The following is a 22,633-nucleotide window of genomic DNA, read 5'->3' as shown; positions in this document are numbered from 1 at the left end:
CACAAAGAGGCAGTACAATAGTCTTTGCTGGTAACAATTAAGTACAGTGGTGGACCAAAATGTTGCTGCTGCTAAAACTGTAAGCTGAGTCTTGGAAAGCTTTTATTTTATTAAATACATTGATACTCTTCAGAGGTAGACTGCAATCAAAGTAAACCATCTACACTTTGCCTGAAGCATTAGAAATCTGTTAATAAAGACAAATTCATGTCTCATTTCCAATAATTTTAAAGTATTAAACCAAATTTTGAAATAACCAAAATACTTACAGACTGCATGTCATTAGTACCTAGCTCCACACCACCCACTTTTAAAAAGTACATTTACAGCAATATTATACATGTCATCTGTAAAGAGCCAGCCTTTGGTTCAAAGAATGTATGCTCAGCTCATTTAGCACTGAATGAGAATGTATTTGTCTTGTATTCCTCAAAAGTTTACATACTTATTTCTAATAACTCCTTTTTAATCTAAACTGAAACTAGTTGTCCCTCTTTCTTCGACTTAATAAAAATTTTAAAAACAGAAATCTCAATTTGTCATTTGCAGCCTGGTCTTGTTTTAAGGTGAACATCTGCCATTAACATTTGCCTTTTCTAAGTGTGATTTTCATATGTAAGCTGAGTGAAAAAAAAAGTGTCTGCAGACAGGATGTTGCATGATCATGACATTTCAACATACTAATAACAGCATGCTAAAAATGTAGTTTGTTTATGTCAATAATATTAATATATTATCTGAACTTAAAACCACACAGCTGGTAAATGTTTCCATGTTTTGGTTTGTGGTTCTATGGGCAATTACAGTAGATGCTTAAAGCAAGTAAGGCAGGGTGAACTTCACAAAATTAGATCAAAGTCCAGTTGCTTTGCCTATTTTATGTTATCCAAATCCTGACTTTGAACGCATGACCAGAAACAAATCATACAATTCAAATAACATTCTTTATAAATTAATAATGCTGTACAATATTTTTTAACTGAAAAATTTATTTCTCATTATGCTTTTGAAAATAAGGAATTCATCCTCAAAGAATTCTGAATACTTAACAACATAATGATCCAAAACTCTAGGAGTGCTCCCTTTGACACAATTATTCTGCCCTTCATGCATGGGTACACACATATTTATGCTTTAGGTACTTAAATTTAACATCCACACTTTCCAGAAACAATAAAAGCTGAGATACACACTGAAATAGATACTACTAACTAGTTACTTTTTTGATAGCCTAGCAGATGCCAAGATGAGGAAAGATTTACACCAGAGACTGTGAAAATGTAGGATCATTTGAGAATAATAAAAAAGTAAATGGTGGGAAATGTTAACAGCAACAGCTGTGGAAAGAAATTAGAGAAGATTAAAAGTATAGAAGAGAACAATAATAGTAAAAAACACTTTAAAATTTAAATTGCTTCACAAGAGATATTCTATAATTATGGCTTCTATAGGTATTTGAATAGTAACTGCAAAAACAGAGAGGTATAGGTATTTAAGTTTTTTTCAATATCTTAAAAACTTACTAATACTATAAAATCACAACCACCGAATCTGAATCACACATCTGAATATTATAGCATCATGAATCATGCTGACTTTAAGGCCTACAGTGACTTTTTTAGATAGTGAACAGAGTAACAGTCACAGGCACACTGAGTGGTGAAGCTAGATGCAAAGACATTGGAAGCCCCCCACAGAGTGAAGTTTTAAGGCAAAATTCAGTTTTGCTCAAGAAAGCCTTAGACAGCATGAAGAAAGTATATCAGTTTCTGTGTTTTATTATTTATTATTTCATATCTGTGGGATGGATATTTGTATTTATTGCCACAGACACAGGTACACAGTGTTGGAGAGAACTGAAACGTTGGCAGACAAAAGAAAGGATAGAGGGCTGAATGTGTGCATACAGTGAATAGTTCAATACTGTGGCATATTTCCTTTATCCACATTAAATCCTGCTCTGCAACCAGAAGCAACAAACTGAACAGGTCATAGTTGCAACTTGGCAGAAAAATGGTCACATCAATACCAAACTGCAGAGACACATAGCAGTAAACACAGTATTTGTACAGTGATGAAACACATCACACAGAATTACCTGGATAGAAAAGCAAAATGTAAAGTATGCACCTCCATTCAGCAACATCCCAATGGGATAAATTCCAAATGACAGCAGAAATTTCAATGTGCTTCTAAAACTGTCTAGTATGAGAACAGGCATTGTATTCTGGTTAGATTTCAAGTTACTGTTCAGGGTGTCTCAGCCTTTTCTGATATGACCAACCCTATGAAACAGAGCTCCTAGTTCAATTCCTATTGAACTCTGGAAAAGTTCCTTTCCAAAAGCACAGTATTCCAACTCAAGGCTCATCTACTCAGACAAACACCAGAAGAAGGCTTATAGTCATTCATGCAGGAAGATAGCTAATAAACTACAGGCAAAATCTGGAATTATTTTATTATAATTAATAATGTATTATGGTGATTATGGTTTGGCTGAGAGCAAACAGGCCAGCCTGAGCTAGTCTGAGATAACTGCCAAATCTTCTGCACATGTGGCAGATGGTGGAAGCATTTGGGAGACTCCTTATGCATAAGAGCTCTGTATTACAGGAGCTCAGATTCCATGCAACAGCAAAGTAGTTGATAGAAGGGTCATGATAGAAGCACACTAAGCAGCATAAACTTTAAAGCTTTGGGTTCCACCCAAAGAAAAGGTGAAAAAGAAAGAATATCTCATTCAAGGGATGTCAGGGGAAAGTGGTTGTACAACCTATGGTGACTGTTGAAAGTGAAGAAAACTGTGGCTTATGGCACACTGCACTAAGTTCTGCAGGTATAGGGAGTAGAAGAACAATGTTTGAACTCAGTGGAGCTATATTCCCTTCTAATAGGACTTACTTTAGATTTCCTTAACAATTTTCAAGAACATCACAGGGTGGTTTGGAAACATTACAACTTACATTGCAACAAACCTTATTCTTCCGAAGAACATAATTCATTTTGTGTATTTATGTCTAATCTCTTTTGGCTCATCTCACTTTGAAAAAGACTTTGAACTCCAAGAATGTTCCTCAAATACTCCCTCTATAAGTCCCAGGAGGCAAATGCTGGAGCTTAGAGGAAGTAGACAGGACAATAAATTAAATGTAATATAATACCACTGAGAAATCTCTTAGCCATATCCCATGTTATATCTGATGCAGAAAATCTATCTTCCTCTCTGATTAATTTCTTATGGTAAATGAAGCAAGGTCAACTGAAAGGAATAAATATTTATTAAAAAAAAAAAAAGGAAAAAAAGAAAAAAAAAAGGAAAAAGAAAAGTGTCATGTTAAAACAAACAAACAAACAAACAAACAAACAAACAAAAAAAATACCAAAAACAAACCACCAAGAAATAACACTCAATGAAACAACTGTTGACATCTGATGCTGCCAGTGTCATTTCAGCCTTTACAATTCCTTTCCAGAACAAGCAAGTTTGCTTTACTACTTTCTGCACCAATGTGCTTTATAGAGCAGTGTGCAAGCAACACTCAAGCCTTGGCTTATGTTGACTTCATGAACTGTTATGAAGTTGTTCAAAGAGAAATTTAATGTTATGGGGATGAGCACTCTTGGGCTAACATAGGTATCCTTCAATCCTTTGCTTTTTGGCAAGATGTGGAGATACAGGTGCTATCTGAGCCAATTTAGTGTCATCACACTGGGGACCTGCTTGTCCTTTTACACAATCCAGGAAATAAGAATCAGTCTGAGAGTATAAATTTACCAGAAATGGCATTACCCTTTAGAGATATCAGCCCACATCTCTAAAGAATATTGTACTTCCAGCTCCCAAAGAGAAAAAGTTTGAAAATATAAGCAGAAGCTACAATTTCAGTTAATCAGAGAAAACTCAAGTTGACTTTTCATGAACATAGGATTGCTTTCAGCAAAAGCTGCTGCCTCTAGTAGTGGATAAATACCAAAACTTCTCTCCTGCTTGCTAATGTAAATCAGATATTTGCAGCATATCATTTATTTTCTGTCAGAGAAGAGATGCCAGCAGAAAGTCCTTTGCAACTGAAAGGCAAGGGCAGACCATGCCAATTATGAAAAAGGTTTAGAGTAATGATACCACAGAGACAATGCAGATGTCCTTCACATATCTATGTGAAGGGATGACAGTGAGGACAATAATCCTCTTTCACATAAGTTCATCGTCTCAGTGGCAAGGCATATCTTGAAGCTGTGACACAAACCCTATTATTATGTGAGATCAGATGAAATCTTAGGTACCCACACTGTTGTGAAGGACTGAAACCTACCCTGCCAAAGTCTCAGCAATTTCTATTGCTTTTTTTCCCCCTGATTTTACATCATAAATGTGGCACACATTCTTGAAGATCATCATAAATATTTTTTTCTACCTACCATATGTTTTTTTGCAACCAACTTTGGCAAGCATGTGTTTTATTATCATCAGAACTCATAAAAGTATTTACATTTTACACTTCATGAACAGCTTTTGCTTTTTCAAGGAGTAACATATACTTACATCTAAAAAAACCACCCTATTTCCATGAAAAATGGTTAAGTTTGTAAAATTAAAGCACTGAAAGGTCAACAAATGCCATTACTGTCTGAATAGCCATAATTTAAATACCTCATGCCTGTGCATTATGATAAACCTTTTAATTAAATATTAACATAGTATGTTCCATGAAACCTCATTTACAGGGTCTAGAAGAACATAGGAACTCAGTTTTCTTCCTTTGTGTAAGGAAAAACAGTCACTTGAAGTAAGTTCCACTTCATATTTGTAGATGTATGTACATGCACACTGTACAGAATAAATATCTACATTAAGACAAATAAGCATCTCATATTTGAGAGCTTGAGGAATACTAAGAAAGTAAAAATCTCTTATTTTGGATCTCTTTTTTTTTCCTTCCCTGGGGGAAGTCTGCGTGGGTGAAACCTGGGTGTGAATTTTGCATGGTGGGAAGAGCAATAATAACTTCAGTCCCAAGGGAAAAAAGAGAAACATACAAAAATGTGGGCACTAGTGACATTCTCTAATTACATGACTGCCAGCCTCTAAATTTTCCACCCTCTCTCTCACTTTGAGCATAAGGTTCCTGTTCTCACATACAGAGCTCCACAAAAGTCCCTCCTGCCCACATCTCATTTTTCATTTTCTCCTTCTGTTACTGCCTGAGTTCTATCCAAATTATTTTCTTAAACACCTACTATACACTTTCTCTGGTCTTTGTGTCAATGCTTGCATTCCAAAGAACGTATCCGTGTTCATTTGAATTTCTATCTAAAACAGGGTTTTTCTGCAAAGTCAATAAATGCTCTGATGTCAGCTAAAGCAACCTTCTTTTTTAAGTAACTGGTTTCCTAGACGAAAATTATATCCTCTATCCTGATGCATTGCTTGCACTGTTTGACCAATACAGACTATTCCTGACTTACATCACAGGCATATTAGAAAATGTGAAAAGTAAAACTTCTATCATACCTAAGAAAATATCCTAGAACTTCTTCTAACTGATTTGCCAGGTTTATAAAACCAGAACCATTCCATGAACCTTTTCCCCCTCTGTGATTCAACACTTTCTTTTTTTCCTAAAAGAAACTTGATTTTAAAGTGAGGGCGCTCAAACTGACCCCATAACATTTTAGACTGCCAAATTTCACAGCTGTTCCTTATCTCTATGATGGTCTGAACAAAACCTCAGAGCTGACATCTCCAAGTTCTGCAAAGGCTGGTTTATGAATTTTTATTTCTCAGATGAGGATACAAGCCATGAACATGAATCTACTTGAGTTTAATGAAAAGAAACAGACACATGCTAGTGGGAGCATGTTTTTATGCTCACACTCATACATAAGGGCAGGATGGAGCTGTTTGTTTTTTCACACTGTACAAACAATGGGATAGAACCTCACTATTCACTGTTTGTCAACACTGCCTTCTCCTGGTACTTGCAAAGGGCAGAACAGGTGGACAAGACCACAGTTCTATTTCCAGCCAAATCTAAATGTATGTTTTGAACCATGTCACCAGGCACATACAAGCTGTCTGCTGCCCAGAGACCATGCCCCTTTTTCCCTTTGCTCATCAATTGCAAAAATCATGTCACATTTCAGAAGTTTAAGATTGCAAATAAGGCCTTGGCTTCTCAATATTGTCTCTTACATCTACAGCAAAAACTTCTTTCCGAGTCTCCTTCCCATGAGAGAAGTTTACTTTTTTCCCCCCACTCATTTGTGGTATTTGCTATTTTGGGTGCTCAGGAACCTTGCAGCCTCAGCAGTTTGCTTCCTATTCCTTATGTGATATTTAGCAAGTATGAGGGATGCAAAATATTTATAGAGCTGATGGGTTTTTTACTTAGCAAAGCACTGTTACCTGTCAGCATCCACAGTCACGTCATGAACTCCTCTCTGGATGACGTCTCGAGAGGCAGCAAGGTCTGGTATTCGGTTCAGACTTCTTGTATATAGGTTGAGTCCTCCATCTGTCATGTACCTGAAAATAAATTTGTGGTCAATCAGTGGGAAATGCAGCCATCTGGCAACATGTTTCACTCTAAAGTTAATGGTCTGTGAAATTCAAATGTTTAAGGTACAGGTTGTCTTATTAGATGGTAGACTTATTCTAAATACTCCCATTTTATGTGCCCAACACAGGGAGATTGGTTATCTTCCTGCCTGTTTTCTGGGATCATTTGCCTTTTTCTGTCATGGCTTACACGCCAACCTCTTTTTTGGAAATATTTTTGGACTGAAGCCGTCAAGTGCCTTTCAAAAGCACATAATAAATACTCCGTTGTAGCCAAAACATAGCACCAGGTGCAAAAAACATCACTCTAGCTAAAAATAAAAAAAAAAATTAGCATTTGTCCAAAGGGGAACAAGGATTAAGAACCCCAATTCATAGTCCATGTTGGGATTCAATTATTCAGATATGAAAGAGATATCCACTGAAGACCTTACAATGATATTAAAGAATATTTTTATGTGTGTTCCTTTTACTTAATTTTCACCACTTCACATTATAATGAAAGTCTAATGAATGAAACAGTGAGTATACTGCTGTTTAGTCACTAGAGAACCACTAAAAGTTTATTAATTGAAAGTACCAGTTGTAATGTATTGAACGTCTACCTACAGTTTGGCTGCGTCTCTGAGAGGTCTTGGCACTTAAGATGGAGTAGCATCACAAGCCTGTCTCACCCCCAAGACTTCTCCATTATGTTCCCAAAGGGCATTTTGTTAAACTGTCTCCCCTCTTAGGCTCTTTCTGTTTCCTGTTTGTATTTTCTGATAACTTCAATGTACCAAAAAAGTAGCATAAATTTATTTGTGAAAGATCACACACGTGCACAGCACTGAAGATACAAGCATACATATTCAGAAAAAATAATTCTGCACCTCACTGAACCAACTCAAAATAAAATGCAGACTTACTAAAATAGTTGCCGTCCCAACATTAGGTTTATGGCTAAAGTGATTTACCATAGTTTACTCACAATTCCATCTTTAACACAAGCCTTCCTTGAGCCATGAAATGGTGCCACACAAACCCACCTCAGCCTAAGCAAGTGTGCAAGCACACATTTACTCCAGTAACTGCACACAATCCCAGGCACAAACCAAGGCACGTGCACACACTGCTGCTACTCCAGCTGTTTTATTGGTGCTCTCCCTGTGGTTCCTTCTGGGAGCAGATTTAATTGAAATTATCTGTGACAGAGACCTGGGGGCCAATTCAGCAGTCTGGGAGCACCTGCCTCTGCCTCCATCCAAGTGGCTCAGGGTGGCTGAACAGATGCAGGCCTTGAGAGCAAAGCTGCAGTAGTGGAGCTGTGTGGTAGCTCCAGTTTGAGAGGGCATCATGTCCTGAGTGGTGATATGGATGAAGGTAACCTCAAGTGCATTAAAACACAAAGGGTTCCTTTGATAATTTTCAACAGAACTCTGAGACATTTAATGGATGGGTAAGATTTGGCTGGCAATTTGGCAAAATATTTCTGAAGCCTTGGTATCTGGAGTTTGGAGAGTTTAACTTCACATTTGTTTTCCAAGGTAAATTAACAGTCACATTTACATACTATGTTCATCTTTTTATTAAAGACAAAATTCAGATTTTTTTTTTTTTAACAGATTATTTAGCTGGCCTTGAATTATCCAGTAGATTCCACAGCTCTAGAACTGCATATTAAATTTAGCTGTGGCTTGAATGCAATCCAGACTATATGCATTTTCATTCCTGTATAAGTGAGGAGAGACTTAACAAGTGCAATAGGCCTTCCTCACACTAATTTCTAATTACTGCTGCATTCTTTTCCCCAAGTGTTTAAAGTAATTAAACTGATTATGGAAGAGGCATAGAAGAGATAAGAGTTTACATGCCTCAGTGAATCCTGAAACTTCAGAGCTTATCAACTTGTTTTTAACATTTACCACACCTAAGAATGCTATCTGAGCACAGAGCAACTATCTATTGAGTTATCCTTATTACAGATGCAAAGAAAAGTCACATAAGATGACTATATTCGCCCTTTAATGTGATAAACTAATTAATACAACTCATGAGGCACTGCAAAGGATTATAATTAAAAAAAAAAAGAATAAACTATGCATCTGTCAAAGGCAGCATTAATATTTCCTTTATGATAAGAGGTTCTCAGATATTAAAATACCCTATTTTCCATATGTATTGTCTATTTTCTAGACCATATAAATATGGCATTCTACTTGACAGTCATTAATGTGTCATATGTTGTGGACAGTGTTGTCAGCAGCGCTTCATACACAGATCACTGAAAAAGTAGAGATACAGGAATATGATTTCTTTAAAATGATGCTTTCTCTACAGATCTATCTTTGGATGCTGCTTGAGAGGAGATGCTACTCTAGAGACAGCTTTGATCACAGACTTAGATTTGCCTTTAGGAATGTATCATACTCAATTTCATCACCCACTATTCTCTAATCATAGCTATACTTCAAACTAAGAGATTAGATTGACAGCAAGAATTCTAAAATTATAGAGTGAGTGAAGCAATGTGGTGTGACATGACCAGGTGGAACTTCTATTCAACACAGTGTTACACCAGTCAGGAAGCAGCCTAGAGATGCCAACAGCAGCAATGAATAGTAATTTAAGTATAATTGTAATGTGGCAGTTCTTTTTAAATTATGTTCTAGGAGTTCTAACATACACAGGGCTGAAGTGCCTTGTATTTCTAGGCTAGTATAAGAACTATTGAATTTGAAACACAGGGAATGCAGTACCTCAAAGTACTTCAAATTGCAGTACCCCAATTGATTGAACAAACACAAATAGAAACTGTAATTTTTACTTCTAGATATACTAAGAGAGTAACTGGTCTAGTCTTTTATGAAAAGATATTGCTGCTGCTCAAATGCGTTGAAAATCTACTATAAAGGCCCATTGCAATGACTATGCTAGAAATTATCTGAAATGGAAACAGAGAAAGTCAGTGCTGTCAACAACTGCTTTTCATCAGCTGCATCCAATGCCATACCTACCATCTCAAACAAACATGAAAATACCAAAAGAAGACTTATCCCAGGGAAAGCAATTCAAAATAATGGCTCACAGGACAACCAAAAATTTCCAGTAAGTAATATTGCAACTCAAAGTTCATAGCAAAGTCATTTTGATGTTAAAGGAGAAGAACAGAATATGAAGGCAGCTGAGAGTATCACTTGCAGAGTAGAGGTTTGACTTTTTATATGTGTGTATATATATATTTTTTAATATTGCAACTATAATGCAACTTCTACTCGTGTGCCAACATTTTTTAGAAAATCCTTCTACTCCTACCAATCACGCATTAATCGAAATGGAGAAAATGTGATGCTTACCCGCTGTTGATGTCATCAGTCCTCAGGCTTTTCCCAAGAATGTCTCCATCACTCATGTAGCCGCCGACGTCGGCTTCAGACGCTATGTCCAAATCAGCAGCTCCCTTCTCGCTCACGTCCACCTGCGGGATGTTTCCCAGGCGCGAGACGGCGGCGCGGCGCAGCGGGGTGGTGTACATGAAGCGGGAGGGGTCTGTGTGCATGAAGCGGCTGCTGCGGGCGTAGCCAGCCCCCAGCGACGGAGCATCCCCCGCCTGCAGCCGAGGGCTGGCCTGCCCCAGCCTCCAGGTCACAGCGCTCGACCGGCCGGATAAGCTGGGAATGCTTCGCCCGTTCACCTCGGTTGTCACAGTGCTGTCAAAAGTTGTCTCCAATGTGCTGCCAAACAGAATGGAGAAGTCAGTGAACTGTGCTTGCTGTGTTCCTGAGAAATCAAGAAAAGTGAAGGCTGGAGGGAAGTGTATTGTTTTTTATAAAATTCTCTGTGTGTATGTGCTTTCACTATATGCACACGTGCTTGTATTGCACGCTCAGTACTGAGGCCAGTCCTGTTTAATATCTTTATGAATGATCTGGATGAAGGGATTAAGTGTCCCCCTCAATCCCTTTACTGTTGAAAGTTGGGCAGCAGTGCTGATCTGCTGGAGGTCAGGAAGGCTCTGCAGAGGGATCTCAACAGGCTGGATCAATGGACCAAGGCCAGCTGGATGAGGTTCAATAAGGCCAAGTGCTGGATCCTGCACTTGGGTCACAACAACCCCACACAGTGCTACAGGCTGGGGACAGAGTGGCTGGAAACTGCCCAAGGGATAAAGTAGCTGGGGATGCTGGTGACAGTGGCTGAACATGAGCCAGCGTGTGCCCAGGAGGCCAAGAAGGCCAAAGGCATCCTGGCCTGGATCAGCAATAGTGTGGCCAGCAGGAGCAGGACAGGGATTGTCCCCCTGTCCTTGGCTGGTGAGGCCACACCTCGAGTGCTGTGTCAGGTTCTGGCCCATGACTGCAAGAAAGACATTGAGGTGCTGGAGAATGCCCAGAGAAGGGCAGAGGAGCTGGTGAAGGGTCTGGAGCTGGTGAAGGGTCTGGAGCTGGTGAGGGGTCTGGAGCACAGGTCTGAGGAGCATGGCTGAGGGAGTGGCCTGGAGAAAGGGAGGTGCAGGGGAGACCTTCTCAGCCTCTACAACTGCCTGGAAGGAGGCTGCTGTCAGATGGGGGTTGGCCTCTTCTCCTAGATAACAAGTGATAGGACAAAAGGAAATGGCCTAAATTTGTGACATGGGAGGTTTAGATTAAACATGAGGAAAAGTTTCTTCATGGATAGGGTTGTCAAGCACTGGAACAGGCTGTCCAGCAGAGAGGGGGAGTGACCATTACTAGAAGTATCTACAAGACTTGTAGATGTGGCACTTCAGGACAGGGTTCATTGGTGGACTTGGCAGTGCTGGGCTAATGGTTAAATTTGGTGATTTTATAGGTCTTTTCCTACCTAAATAATTTTATGATTCCATGATTCTAGAACCTCTACTTGTGGGAATGGTGCCAAACACCTGGTATCTTAACCAAGATGAGAACAGGAGAATATTGACACAAGAGGCTTTGCTAATCTGTGCATGTGATTGAAGGTGCTGTGGGAAAACTATTTTGGTGGAAAATCCACCATACAAGTGTATGACATGGTGTGATTGAAAATAATCACATGCATGGAATGCTTGAGACATGTTTTGTGTGTTACAAAATTAGCAGAGACCCTAGGGACAATCAGAAGGTGGTGGTTTATCTGTAACAAAAATAAAAAAGAGCTCATGTGGGAAGAAAAGAGATGGAGATGAAAAAACCACCACCTGGAGAGCTCAAAACTATAACAATACACCAGCGTGTCTTTTTCCCATCATTGAAATTTATTTTTTACATTTAGATTTTTCCTTGCATTTGATCTCATGTCCCACATCTACTTATAAAATTACCTGTAACAAATTTTGTTGGCTTTCAGGTAGATGTGTATGATGCAATAATTATCTTTGTGATCAATTATAAAAGACACTTTGACACTAGAGTATATTAAAGTCACAGCTAATTCTCCCTTGCAAGTCTCTCATTCATCCATTCATTCATTCAGCAACGAGTACTACTGTCCCATGGTCCATATTTTTAGTCTACACAAAACCAGTATACCTGTGGCTTATCTGGGTTCCTCTAAGGCTGGACATGGTTTCTTCCAAATTCTGTCTCAGGTCTGCAATATTCTTGACAGTTCTCATTCTTCTTGTCTCAGGGTCTTCCCCTGGAAGAAAACAGTAAAACCAGCATACACTTTAGCAATGAGTTTATTAGGCAGAATAAAGTGCACACATGTATCCACAGCTGAGAACACACACATATGATTGTAAATAGGGCTATGCCTTTAATTCTTAAAAAGTAAAACTTCATCCTTTTGATAATAAAACACATATATGCTTGTAAATAACATGATATGTAAAAAACCCACCAAAGTATCCCTGTAAAGGCCCAAATCTATTAATTAAAGTCTGAATTACAGTTTTGGGATGCTTATCCTCTGTAATCAAGGCATGATGCAGCCCCAGACCACTTGATACATTATAAAGTCCCTTTTTAGTTCTTGACATTTTACATAACTCCCTATGAAAAAAGCCACAGTAAATCTGTGTCTGGAAAAAACTGGGACGACTCTTAGAACAACTCTTCAGGATTCACTTAACATCCAGAATATTTCAAAGTAATTCTTAGGTAAGGCACTTAATAAAGTATCTTTCCTGGACTGTAATGCTTTCCTAAAGAGGGACATCATTCTTCATATGGGATAAAATAAAATATGCTTCTTGGGATATAAATCTGAACACTGGAAGCACATGCATCATTTATACAATTACAGATTTCAACAGCCTTCGGAACCCATTGTGAAGAGCTAGTTTCATATCTCAGATAATGAAGCTTTCAGAACTTCACCTGGAACATCCTGAACAATGTTTACTTCGTACAACTAAAAAAAAAAAATTAAAAGAGTGAAGCTATATATGATATGTTACACAAGAGAAACATAAACCTCAAATAATCCTCCAGTGTTCATAAATAAAGAGACAGAAATGCAGGTTTTCTACCAAATTCATAGATCAAGGAAATTTAATTCATTTTACTTTTAAAAAATAAGAGAATTTTAAAAGAACTTTTGTGACAAAATGTAAGATTTGTTCAAGGCTAGTATTCTACTTCTGATCATGTCCTGCATCTCTTGTTTGTAAGAAGGCTGGCAAGCGTCAGTATTAGAGTTACATGTGAATGCTGAACTTGAAATTAAAATAATTTCTTTTGACTCTATAAATTACAAATTTCACATCATACCCTACAGACCTTCTGCAGTCAGGCCCTATTGCCCAAACACTGTAGGCTATTTAGAAAAATCTCAACTCCTGATATTAAATGGAAATAAGTTAATTCATATATATTCCATATAAGCTTTATTTCTTCCTCAATAGGCACATGATGCATTAAACTAGCCAACAAAACCTGCAGTTGTGGCTTAATGTCAAACCAGCTTTCACAGCAATGCCATTTTGAGGTTTTCCCATCTACTCTGCCCTGGTTGTGTCTTCTGTTCTCTTTGCTGCAGCCAAACAGTCCTTTGGGAAATCATGTTTGCATATTTTATCACTCACAAAAAATTCTTCAGTGCTTTAATGATGCTAATGTCTATAAACCTCTGTTTTGGCACCATGGAACTGAAGGTGGATCAACACCTAGGCAGGATGGAAACAAGAAGTGGGGATACAGGCCCTGTGCTGCTGCCAAACTCTGTCAAGCCACACCGCAATTTCTGTTCACAATATTCAGTTCCATAAAATAAACTACCTGTGTACATTTTTACATGTAGTGCCTTGAAGGAGGCAAATGCTGACAGTCACTGAAATTGCAGCTGTTCCTGTGTTTCAAGCTAGATGTGTTCCATAAAGCACTGGCAATCAGTGGATGGATCCACCTGCTCTTTGCAGAAGTTTCTGTACCACCCTGGAGATTCCTGCAAGGCAAAAGGGCTCATGGCCAGGCTAAGCTGAAGACATTTAGGCCTTGTTAGACTGAGACTGTTTTTTAAAGCTAGAGAATTCCAGGCACACTGTCCATGCCTGCCTCCAGCCAGTTGTCTGTGGTGCACTCAGCTCCTCACTGTCACTGCCCTTTGCCTCCCTGCTCTGCCAAATGCATTCAGACTGACTGCCAGGAGCTCATTATATCCTGCCATAATACCAATACAGGGAAGATCCAGGAAATGGTACCTGCCCTGCCTTGAACCAGAGGTGAAGGAGTAGCTTGAAAATCCTCTATTTACACAGAAACACAAATTCAGAGGTATATGCGGGCAGAATTGAAGGCAAAGCAATACTTTACCTTTATATTTATTTGAGGAACTGAATACAATTCATATTTTACAGTGACCTTGCTCTTTTCCTTCTTTGTTTATCCTTGTCAGTTGTCCTTTGCTGCATGTTAACATTGCAAATTCTTGCAGCAAAAATGACAGCAACTGTCTTTTCAATATGTATTGCACAGTAAATGGCATAACAAAGCCTTGAGGTACAATTGCAATACATTAAATAAAAAGGTACATATATGGCAAGCTGCCAAAGTATGTTTTTCCAGTGAAGAATACTTCACTTTCAGACAAAATATACCACAAAATTGGTGTTATTATAACCTGAAGACATAAAAAGCTTGAAATCTAATATCTTTTGACCTCTCAGTGACACAGAGGATAACTTAAAAACATTTCCACCAGTTTTAATTAAAAAGAAAGTGAAAATCGAAGTCTCATTATATTAAAATACTACATAGTACTATTTTAAAAATTCTCACACTAACTGTTAGAGTGGTTTAAAAGGAATTGATCTTTTCTCTTTCCATCATTCTCTAAAGGACATATCACAGGAATCCTGCTGTACCATGGATGAACAAGTCAGAAAGTATAAATAGTTGAACATGACAGTGAAGAAATTTTCTGTAGTGAATACAAGAACCTACATTTTCCTGAGAGCATCGACTCCACCTCCACATCAAGACCCCTTCTGTGAAGAGGGCCACAGGGATGATGAGTATGTTTATTTTTCTGAAAACTAGCTACACCATGCCTGCTAGTGGAGACACTATGGTGCTTATTGCATCAGAATTGGGTTCTAAGGGATCCCAGACTCCTCTGGGGACCATGTTTCTTATAATATGGTACACTGCCATCACAGAGTCTGGCCATAATTGCAGGACCTAACATACCAGAAAAACTCCCTCTCTTGTTATGTCAAGTGATTCTGGTTTTTACACTAAGAAAAAAACAGTCTGTTTCACACATGAGGAGACTGGGATAAGACTAAAACCAGGGTAACCTGAAACTTTCTGTCAAAATTCTGTTCCTTTTACAAGAAAGGCCATTTGCTCCAATCATCTGTAGCTGCAAAATTTATATTAAACATGAATATTCAAAAGATGATCCCCAAATTTTTGCCAATCAACAGTGAATCATTATTTCCTTAGTAAATTACTGAAAAACATGTTGATTTCTTCCACTGTGTGAGATATATTCATAGGAAATCAAAACAGACATTTTACAGAAACCACTAGATGCCCAGGTGAACTTTTACATTCATATTTCTGAAGATCACCCATAATTTCAGATTCAGTAATACTGTTCATAATAATTTCTGTTCTTCTGCACAGAATCAAATCACAGCCCAAAGCAAATGGGAGAGTAACAATTCCATCAGTTGTCTGATTTGCTTTAAAGTATTTACAAATAATAAACGTTTCCCCAGAGAATTGTCCACTATTAGATATTAATTCAGAAAGGAAAGTTCCAGTTTCACTCTGCAAGCAGGGAAACTGAGGCTTACAAGAGAGCAGGGATTTGTCAGTGACAAACAGCTGAAGAGGAGCAGAGGCAGGTTAGAGCTCAGTCTCCTGTGCTAGCAAGCTTAGGATCTCTAGCAGAAGCCCTTTTAACCTACTGGTACAGTCTAATAATAAAAGGTAGGCATACAAAGAGAATTCTTGCTTCTTTCTTGTTTTGAGATGGCAGCTTTTTACACTACATACACAGCAAAAATTTTGTCCTTAATGTTCAAACACAATCAGGGCTAACATATCTACCAGCAGGAAGCTCCAGGCTGGACACATGGCATATAACCTTCGAAAAGCAAGCAGCTACTTCAACCATTTAACTGGCTGCAGAACAAAGCTTTGGAAATGAACACTTTGAGCACTCTTATAAAGGGCTGAGAGATGAAAAGTAAAGCCAGCAACACAGAAGTCTTTGAAGCACCTATGGCTGTGGACTTCAAATACTCACTGGCATGCACAGATATAAGAAAACTGGCTATTTAAGCTAAACTGAAACCCTGGCTCTTGCAATTCCACATGTGAGGGTGCACTTATCTGCAGGGGGGCTAGAGAAGGGGAAAGAAATACTGGAGGGAGAGTTTGTAGGAAGGCTGAGACATAGTTTGTCTCATCCAAAACCTGGATTCAAAATATCAATTTCAAATTAATGAGAAAAAATGTCATTAAAATAAAATTATTTAACAATAAACTCATAGCACTTAAAAATGTCACCTTTTTTTTTCAAAAAGGCAAGCAGACTATGTTCAGTTATTCACAAGTTGTTGCTGCCCCTACACCCATCAAAAGCAATTTAGACATTTGTCTTCATTTCACACAGTCTTAAGAGGTCACAGTAAGCGAACAAAGAAGCAATGTCTAGACCCTATTTTTGCAAACTACTGCAAATAAACCCAGTTCTGTCTTGGGAAATCACTGTCAAGATCAAAAAATCTGCTCTGCACAGATATGTGCTAACACTTGAGCCTCCTCCTGCCCTTCCTGATGTCGAGCCAAAGTTAACTTACCTAAAATATCAGTATAAAGGACCTGTTCTAGGTCACCCAGCATTGTGATTATGACATCTTCATCCAGATGTGCAGTCCCTTCACGCAAGCACCCCTCCTCCTCCTCCTCTGCCCAGGTCCTGCTGGGGAAATGGGATGTGCAGGCTGCATTTTCATCATCGGAGTTTTTACCCTCCTCACTGTCAGTCTGGAGGCCTTCACCTGACCTCCTGGGTGTCCTGCTTCCTGCAGGTGGTATCCCCAGAAATGCCTGGGGTGTGGTGAAGCTGGAGTGGCACAGAGAGTGCACTGACTGTGAGAATGCCTTGGACAGGGAGCCTCTGCACCCAGCTTCTGCATCCCGCTGCTGGTAACTCTGGCTGGACTTGGAGGCGTTCCCAAACCAGTTCTCCCTGTATGAGTATCGCCTTTTCTCCCCTTCACTGATGAGCGTGAGATTGGTTAGAGACTTCTGCTTCTGCAGACGAACACACCCTCCTCTCCCCTCCGTGCCTTTGAACACTGACAGTTCAGCAGGTCGCTGCATCCTCCTGGCCGGGGCTTCCCTCAGTGAGATTTCATGTTTCTGAGGCGGGCAGCAGCTCGGCTCTGGAAGGCGCGGGCGGTGCTGCCGGCATCGCCGCACGCTGCGCACCCCAGGTGGCACACTGGCAGTCACGGCGAAACACGGCACTCTGGGCACGGCAAGGGACTAGGCAGCCACAGGCATCTTTGAAATTACGCTGCTGTCTCTGCTAAGCCACTTCTCGTCCGTCACATTAATCTGCAGCACTCACAGTCATTTTCACTTAGATTTCTCTCAAGCAGAAGAGAGTTGATCAAACACTCTGCTCCAGCACAGAAGTAATCCCAAAAGCCAACTGTGTTTTCCCCTCTCCATCCAATCACCAGTCTCATCGGAGCAGTGGGCCTGCATCTCTTTCTACAGCTGCTGCCTTCTGAAATCCAAAGTAGGCACAAGAACTGTCTCGGGCTTTTCCCTCCCTCTCACCAGCTCATGACTGATCCTAGTGCACAGCTTTTCACTTTAGATGGGCTGACACAGAACTGCAAGTACAGCCTCCACGTCAGAGCTCAATAAAGAGCCAAAATTAACCACTGAAGCACAAGCCTCCTTACATTTTAGTATTCAACCTGCATTCCCAGATATATGACTCTTCTCTGCTACTGCAGTGAATGCTGCTGGCTGCCATGGCAGCAAACATCCCGGTGAATTAAACCGGAGACACAGAAGCCTCTGCCCAGTTTACAGTGCCACAGGTTTCAAGACACAGCTTCACCTGGATGGGATGCTACAGTAACAGGTCTAGCTCATGGTCAGTCAAATCCTATTTTTCTCCCCGAAAGGTAAGGATGAAAAACTATTTCTTCCATATCACTGTTACTCCCTATGCAGGAAGCTAAAAGCAGACTTGCAAAAGGACATTCGGTCTTGCAATTTCTGCTCTAAATATATATTTAAAAAATTAAGATAAGACAGGGAACACAACAGTATTTGTCTGTTTTCATAAAAGGATTCATAAAAGGAAATATTTAATTTCTTTCTCCTTAGAAAGCTACCTTGTTTGTACCTCTGTGCGATTCAGAGGCTAGTATAGAATTTAAACAGCTGTTAAAAAAATCGTTGTTTCACAATATTCTGAAGAAAACCTATTAATGGAGGAGTAATTTTTTTTATAAAGCAAATCAGTATTGTGCCTGAACTAAGTTCAGCAATTTTGAATGTTATTTTTTAATTCATTATACAGAGAGAAAGAAAACTTATGCTTAAATGCATGTCTTTTCTCACAAAGAAAAAGATATTAGTCCAGAAATAATGGACAGATGAACAAAGAAATAACTGAATTTAATTATATTTTTCTTTAGATGCAAAATTGTATCTAGGGGAAATTAATTTCACAAAATATTATGTAGAAATCTACAAATAATAAAATTGCTGTATAAAAATAAACTGATTTTGTCAGTGTGCAAATATACTCAAGTCTCTACCTGAGAAACCTTGACAGACAAATAACCTTTAAAAATGCCACCCTAAGAATCACAAGCTGTTCACAGATTTCCTGTATGAATAAACAGATGTTAACAGAAGCCTCAGTGTGTTTCTTGCCTTTCACTGGTTCAATTTACAGTTTTTGAAGATACACAGGGGAAAATTCTTGGAAATTTCAAAGGAAAAGTACATTTCTTCCTAGATAACTCTCAGAAACACAGAATACCTGAGAAAAAATCAGTAGTCTAAAATAATGGTGGTTTTCCATATGAAAGTGCTGACGAATTCCTAGAAAGACATGTTCCACATCAAGAGGAGGTGCCACTCCCATCCCCACCCAGAACACACAGTCAAAGAGAAGACAAGAGGAATGGTCTGTCTGCCCAAGTACAAAACTATCCCAAATATTAAACACCTATCATTTTTTCAGCATGGAAACAAAAGATAAAAGACTGCTGTATTTACTGCCAGGGTCTGCCAGCTGCAGTGACATATGGGCACTTGGTTTTATGAACGTGCTGGTTTCTGCCTGCAGCAGAGCCCAGTGTGGTGTGGATGCTGATGGTGTCTCAGAGCTGGTGTGGGGCTGGTGCTGTCCCAGAGCTCCTGCACTGCCTGCACACTCCTGTGTTGGTGTGCACTGACAGTTCCATGTGGCTCCCCACAGCCTGTCCAACATGCCTGATTAAGCTGTGGTTGTTATAAAGTCCTCACAGGGAGGTATTAACAATAGAGAATTTAAAAAAAAAAAAAGGGCCAACTCACTCTTTTCACAATAATTTGTTTTATATCCTAAATTTATACTCAAATTGGTATTCCCCACTGCTATGTTTTGAATTAACAAGAAGTGTAATGATTTTTAGCTCAGTTGGTCAGAGCACAGTGCTAATAATGCCAAGGTTGTGGGTCCAATCCCTGTATGGGCCATTCACTTAAGAGCTGGACTTGATGATCCTTCTGGGTGCATTCCAACTCAGACTATTCTGTGATTTGGCCCTGTGATGCCAAAGTACTCTTGGTGATTGTCTTGGAATCAAGAGAATAAGCTCTTTTCCTACCACAAAGAGCCAGTCTAAATCTCTCCCTGATATTTCAAATCCATGAATTTGAAATGTGTCCACCTGCCCTTTCGTGCCCCAACACCTGCAGGCAGCGACCTGTCTCCATGGCAGGCTGCAGGCAGATGTGGACACACTCTGCCTCCATCCAGGCTCCAGAGTGTGTGCTCACTTGCAGCAGCCAGCCCTGCAGAGCTGCAGCTGGCCTCAGGAGCCCCTGTGGGCAGGCACACCCCTCCTGCTGAGCACTGCTCTGCTAGAGAAGCAGCACATGGCACGGCTGCTCAGCTCCAGCAGACCTGGACAAAACTGCCAGAACTGGCCAGGAACAGTCCGTCCTATTTCTAGCTGGGAGCAGAAAAAGTTATGGCAGCCTCTCACAAGCCATAGGTGCCACAGCCCTCCAGGCTGGGCGGGTCTCTGGCAGCAGCACAGCTGTGTCCAGGGCAGCCCAGTGAGCCTCAGTGTCTCTGCTGACCTGTCACCTGTCCCAGCTGAGCTGTTCACTGCAGCCCAGCTTCAGCAGCACACAGGGCACAGACCAGCACACTGAAAAGGGAATGACAGCTGGACTGTGTACGTGTGGCTGGCAGCTACAGCGTTCATCTGCCTCATTTCAAAACACATTGAAAACACACTGAGTCAAATGCTTTTATACAGAGGAACTGAGGCTAGTCACACAACCTTCATTCAGCTTTCCTTCAAACATTTTACTGCATCTCTTACTAATAACATTATATGAACTTTTCTCCCCTTAATCCCATTGCCTTGCTTGGGAGACAGGCCATTGTGATACGGCAGATACTTATCTTAGATTAAGTGCTTAGTAGAAACAACACTGAATTTATCCTTGCACTTTACCACATCTCTCTGCAGGGTGTCATTTGCCAAAACATAAAATTGCAATGTGGAAAATTCTCAGGTTTATTTATTGAAAAGTAACTTTGTAAAGCTCAGCTCTCCATTTGAAAATGTTTAGATATAGCAACCAAAAATACATCTTTCTAAGTTAAGATGAAAGTATAGGAGACTAGAGGAGAGCAAATGTCATGACAGCATTATTCCCCAAGTACCTTGCAATTCAGTGTGCTCTCCACCCACCAAGAACACCTTAGGGAACTTCCTCAATCCATCACAGTCAGTGCAACATACTACTTTATTTTTACTATTTCTTTCATAAAAGGAAATATAAAAAATATTTTAATAACTAATAATCTTTGGGCAAATTTTACTATTAGATAAGACTTTCTTTGAAGTCTCAGTGGATGGTTTAGAATCCTACAAATGAATTATGTAATAGATCTGGAAATGCATAAGATTATAAATCTCTTCAGCTACGCTTACTTGAAAAAAAAAGTAAATTATTCCTGCATATATTAATTAACTACTTCTTTCAAAAAGCAAACAATTAAGCATAATAAACATAAAATATTAAAATGTGACTGTTTTTATGTTAATCTTGCCATTGAGATAGGCCTATAATTTTTAAAAGTACTCTTTCATTTCTGCTTCATCCTTCAGATTTTTAATAATTAGTCAATATTTATAAATTCATGAATGATTACTTAATCAAACACTTTGTATTAAGCTCTTGGAACATGCCAGCATTTCTGAAAGCCAGATGTTATCACTGATTTAATAAAATCATGTTTTGTAGTTTACTGACATGTACAGTTTACAATGGATAATTAACTAATTAACTTACTGACATCCTTCTCCAATAAACTTGCTGCAGAAGGTGATAAATGTCACAGCTACTTTATGAAGAAATAGTTGCTAACAAAGCCTGAACAACTTGTTCCCAGCCATACCATGAATAACAACAACCAAACTAGATTACTTTATTAGCCTTTCTTTTCATTATCATTTTATAATCCTGTTTAGGAAGGTGCATTCCAGTTTTATAGAAACTGAATGGATAGATACTTAGACTTGTTGAGGCAAATGGCACATACAGTACAAGCAAGACATTGTGTTCACGCCCGAATGCATAATTGTTTCTTATTTAGGTGTCTCTGGATTTCCTGGACAGAGGTCTGCACAGCTGTGTGCCACATGAGCAACAAGCCTACCACACACAGAACACACCAGCACTACTCCTCAGGTTTCTCCTGCCTACAGACAGGGCTCATTCAGTGGGAATACACATATCACTGGAGCTGTGCACAGAGGGGATTTAAGGTGTGCAGGAAGACTAAACACTGCTCTAGGTATGCCCTGGAGTTGATCTGCATGTGCACTGTGGAAACACTTGGGGCTGCTCTGGCTGAGCTGTGGAATATTCAAAGTGGGGAAAAGAGATAGAAAAAAAGACTGAAGCACTTCAGATCACATCTAGAACAAATTCCCACCAGAGACACAGGAACAGATTTAGAGTAGCTCCACCAAGAATCAGAGAAGTCTTTAGGCATAAGCCATGTATTCACCAATGGCAGCAGATTATTGGTAACAAGGTAATAATAAAAAGGCTGTCCAGTTTATCAGGACAACCACAAGCCACACTTCTGAGTCCATGTCTACACCAGCCTCCCCACCTCCCTTGCCTTCCAGCACTATTCTCTTCTCATAGCTGTGCAGGTAAATCCAAGTAAACACTTGCAAAGCAGTGGGCAGGAAACAAGCAGCTTGAGCTCTGACTTCACCTTTCACCAGCTCTGAGCTAGAAGACAGGAGAGCCTATAAAGGTAACCAGCTCCCTTGGAGGAGGAAGACAGAGCAGAGGAGAGCTGAGAATACATTCTAGATTCTTGCTTTACTTTCTACTTCCCCATCACCACTGTTTAGACAGTAGC

The 22,633-nt window shown here is 39.5% G+C and overlaps 1 protein-coding gene across 6 annotated transcripts in view; it reads right to left on the bottom strand.

Moving 5' to 3' along the window:
• Nucleotides 1–22,633, bottom strand: part of NAV3 (neuron navigator 3) — a 502,425-nt gene that overhangs the window by 94,032 nt on the left and 385,760 nt on the right. For all 6 annotated transcript variants that reach the window (XM_079304164.1, XM_079304162.1, XM_079304161.1 and 3 more), the window contains 3 exons: nucleotides 12,067–12,175; nucleotides 9,895–10,272; nucleotides 6,407–6,526 (listed from right to left, as the gene is read on the bottom strand). In XM_079304164.1, the coding sequence (XP_079160290.1) occupies nucleotides 6,407–6,526; nucleotides 9,895–10,272; nucleotides 12,067–12,175 (607 nt within the window). The remainder of the gene's footprint in view (nucleotides 1–6,406; nucleotides 6,527–9,894; nucleotides 10,273–12,066; nucleotides 12,176–22,633) is intronic.

Source organism: Erithacus rubecula, assembly GCF_903797595.1.
Source record: "Erithacus rubecula genome assembly, chromosome: 4".
NCBI classification, from domain to species: domain Eukaryota; kingdom Metazoa; phylum Chordata; class Aves; order Passeriformes; family Muscicapidae; genus Erithacus; species Erithacus rubecula.
This window is presented reverse-complemented; position numbering and strand designations above follow the sequence as displayed.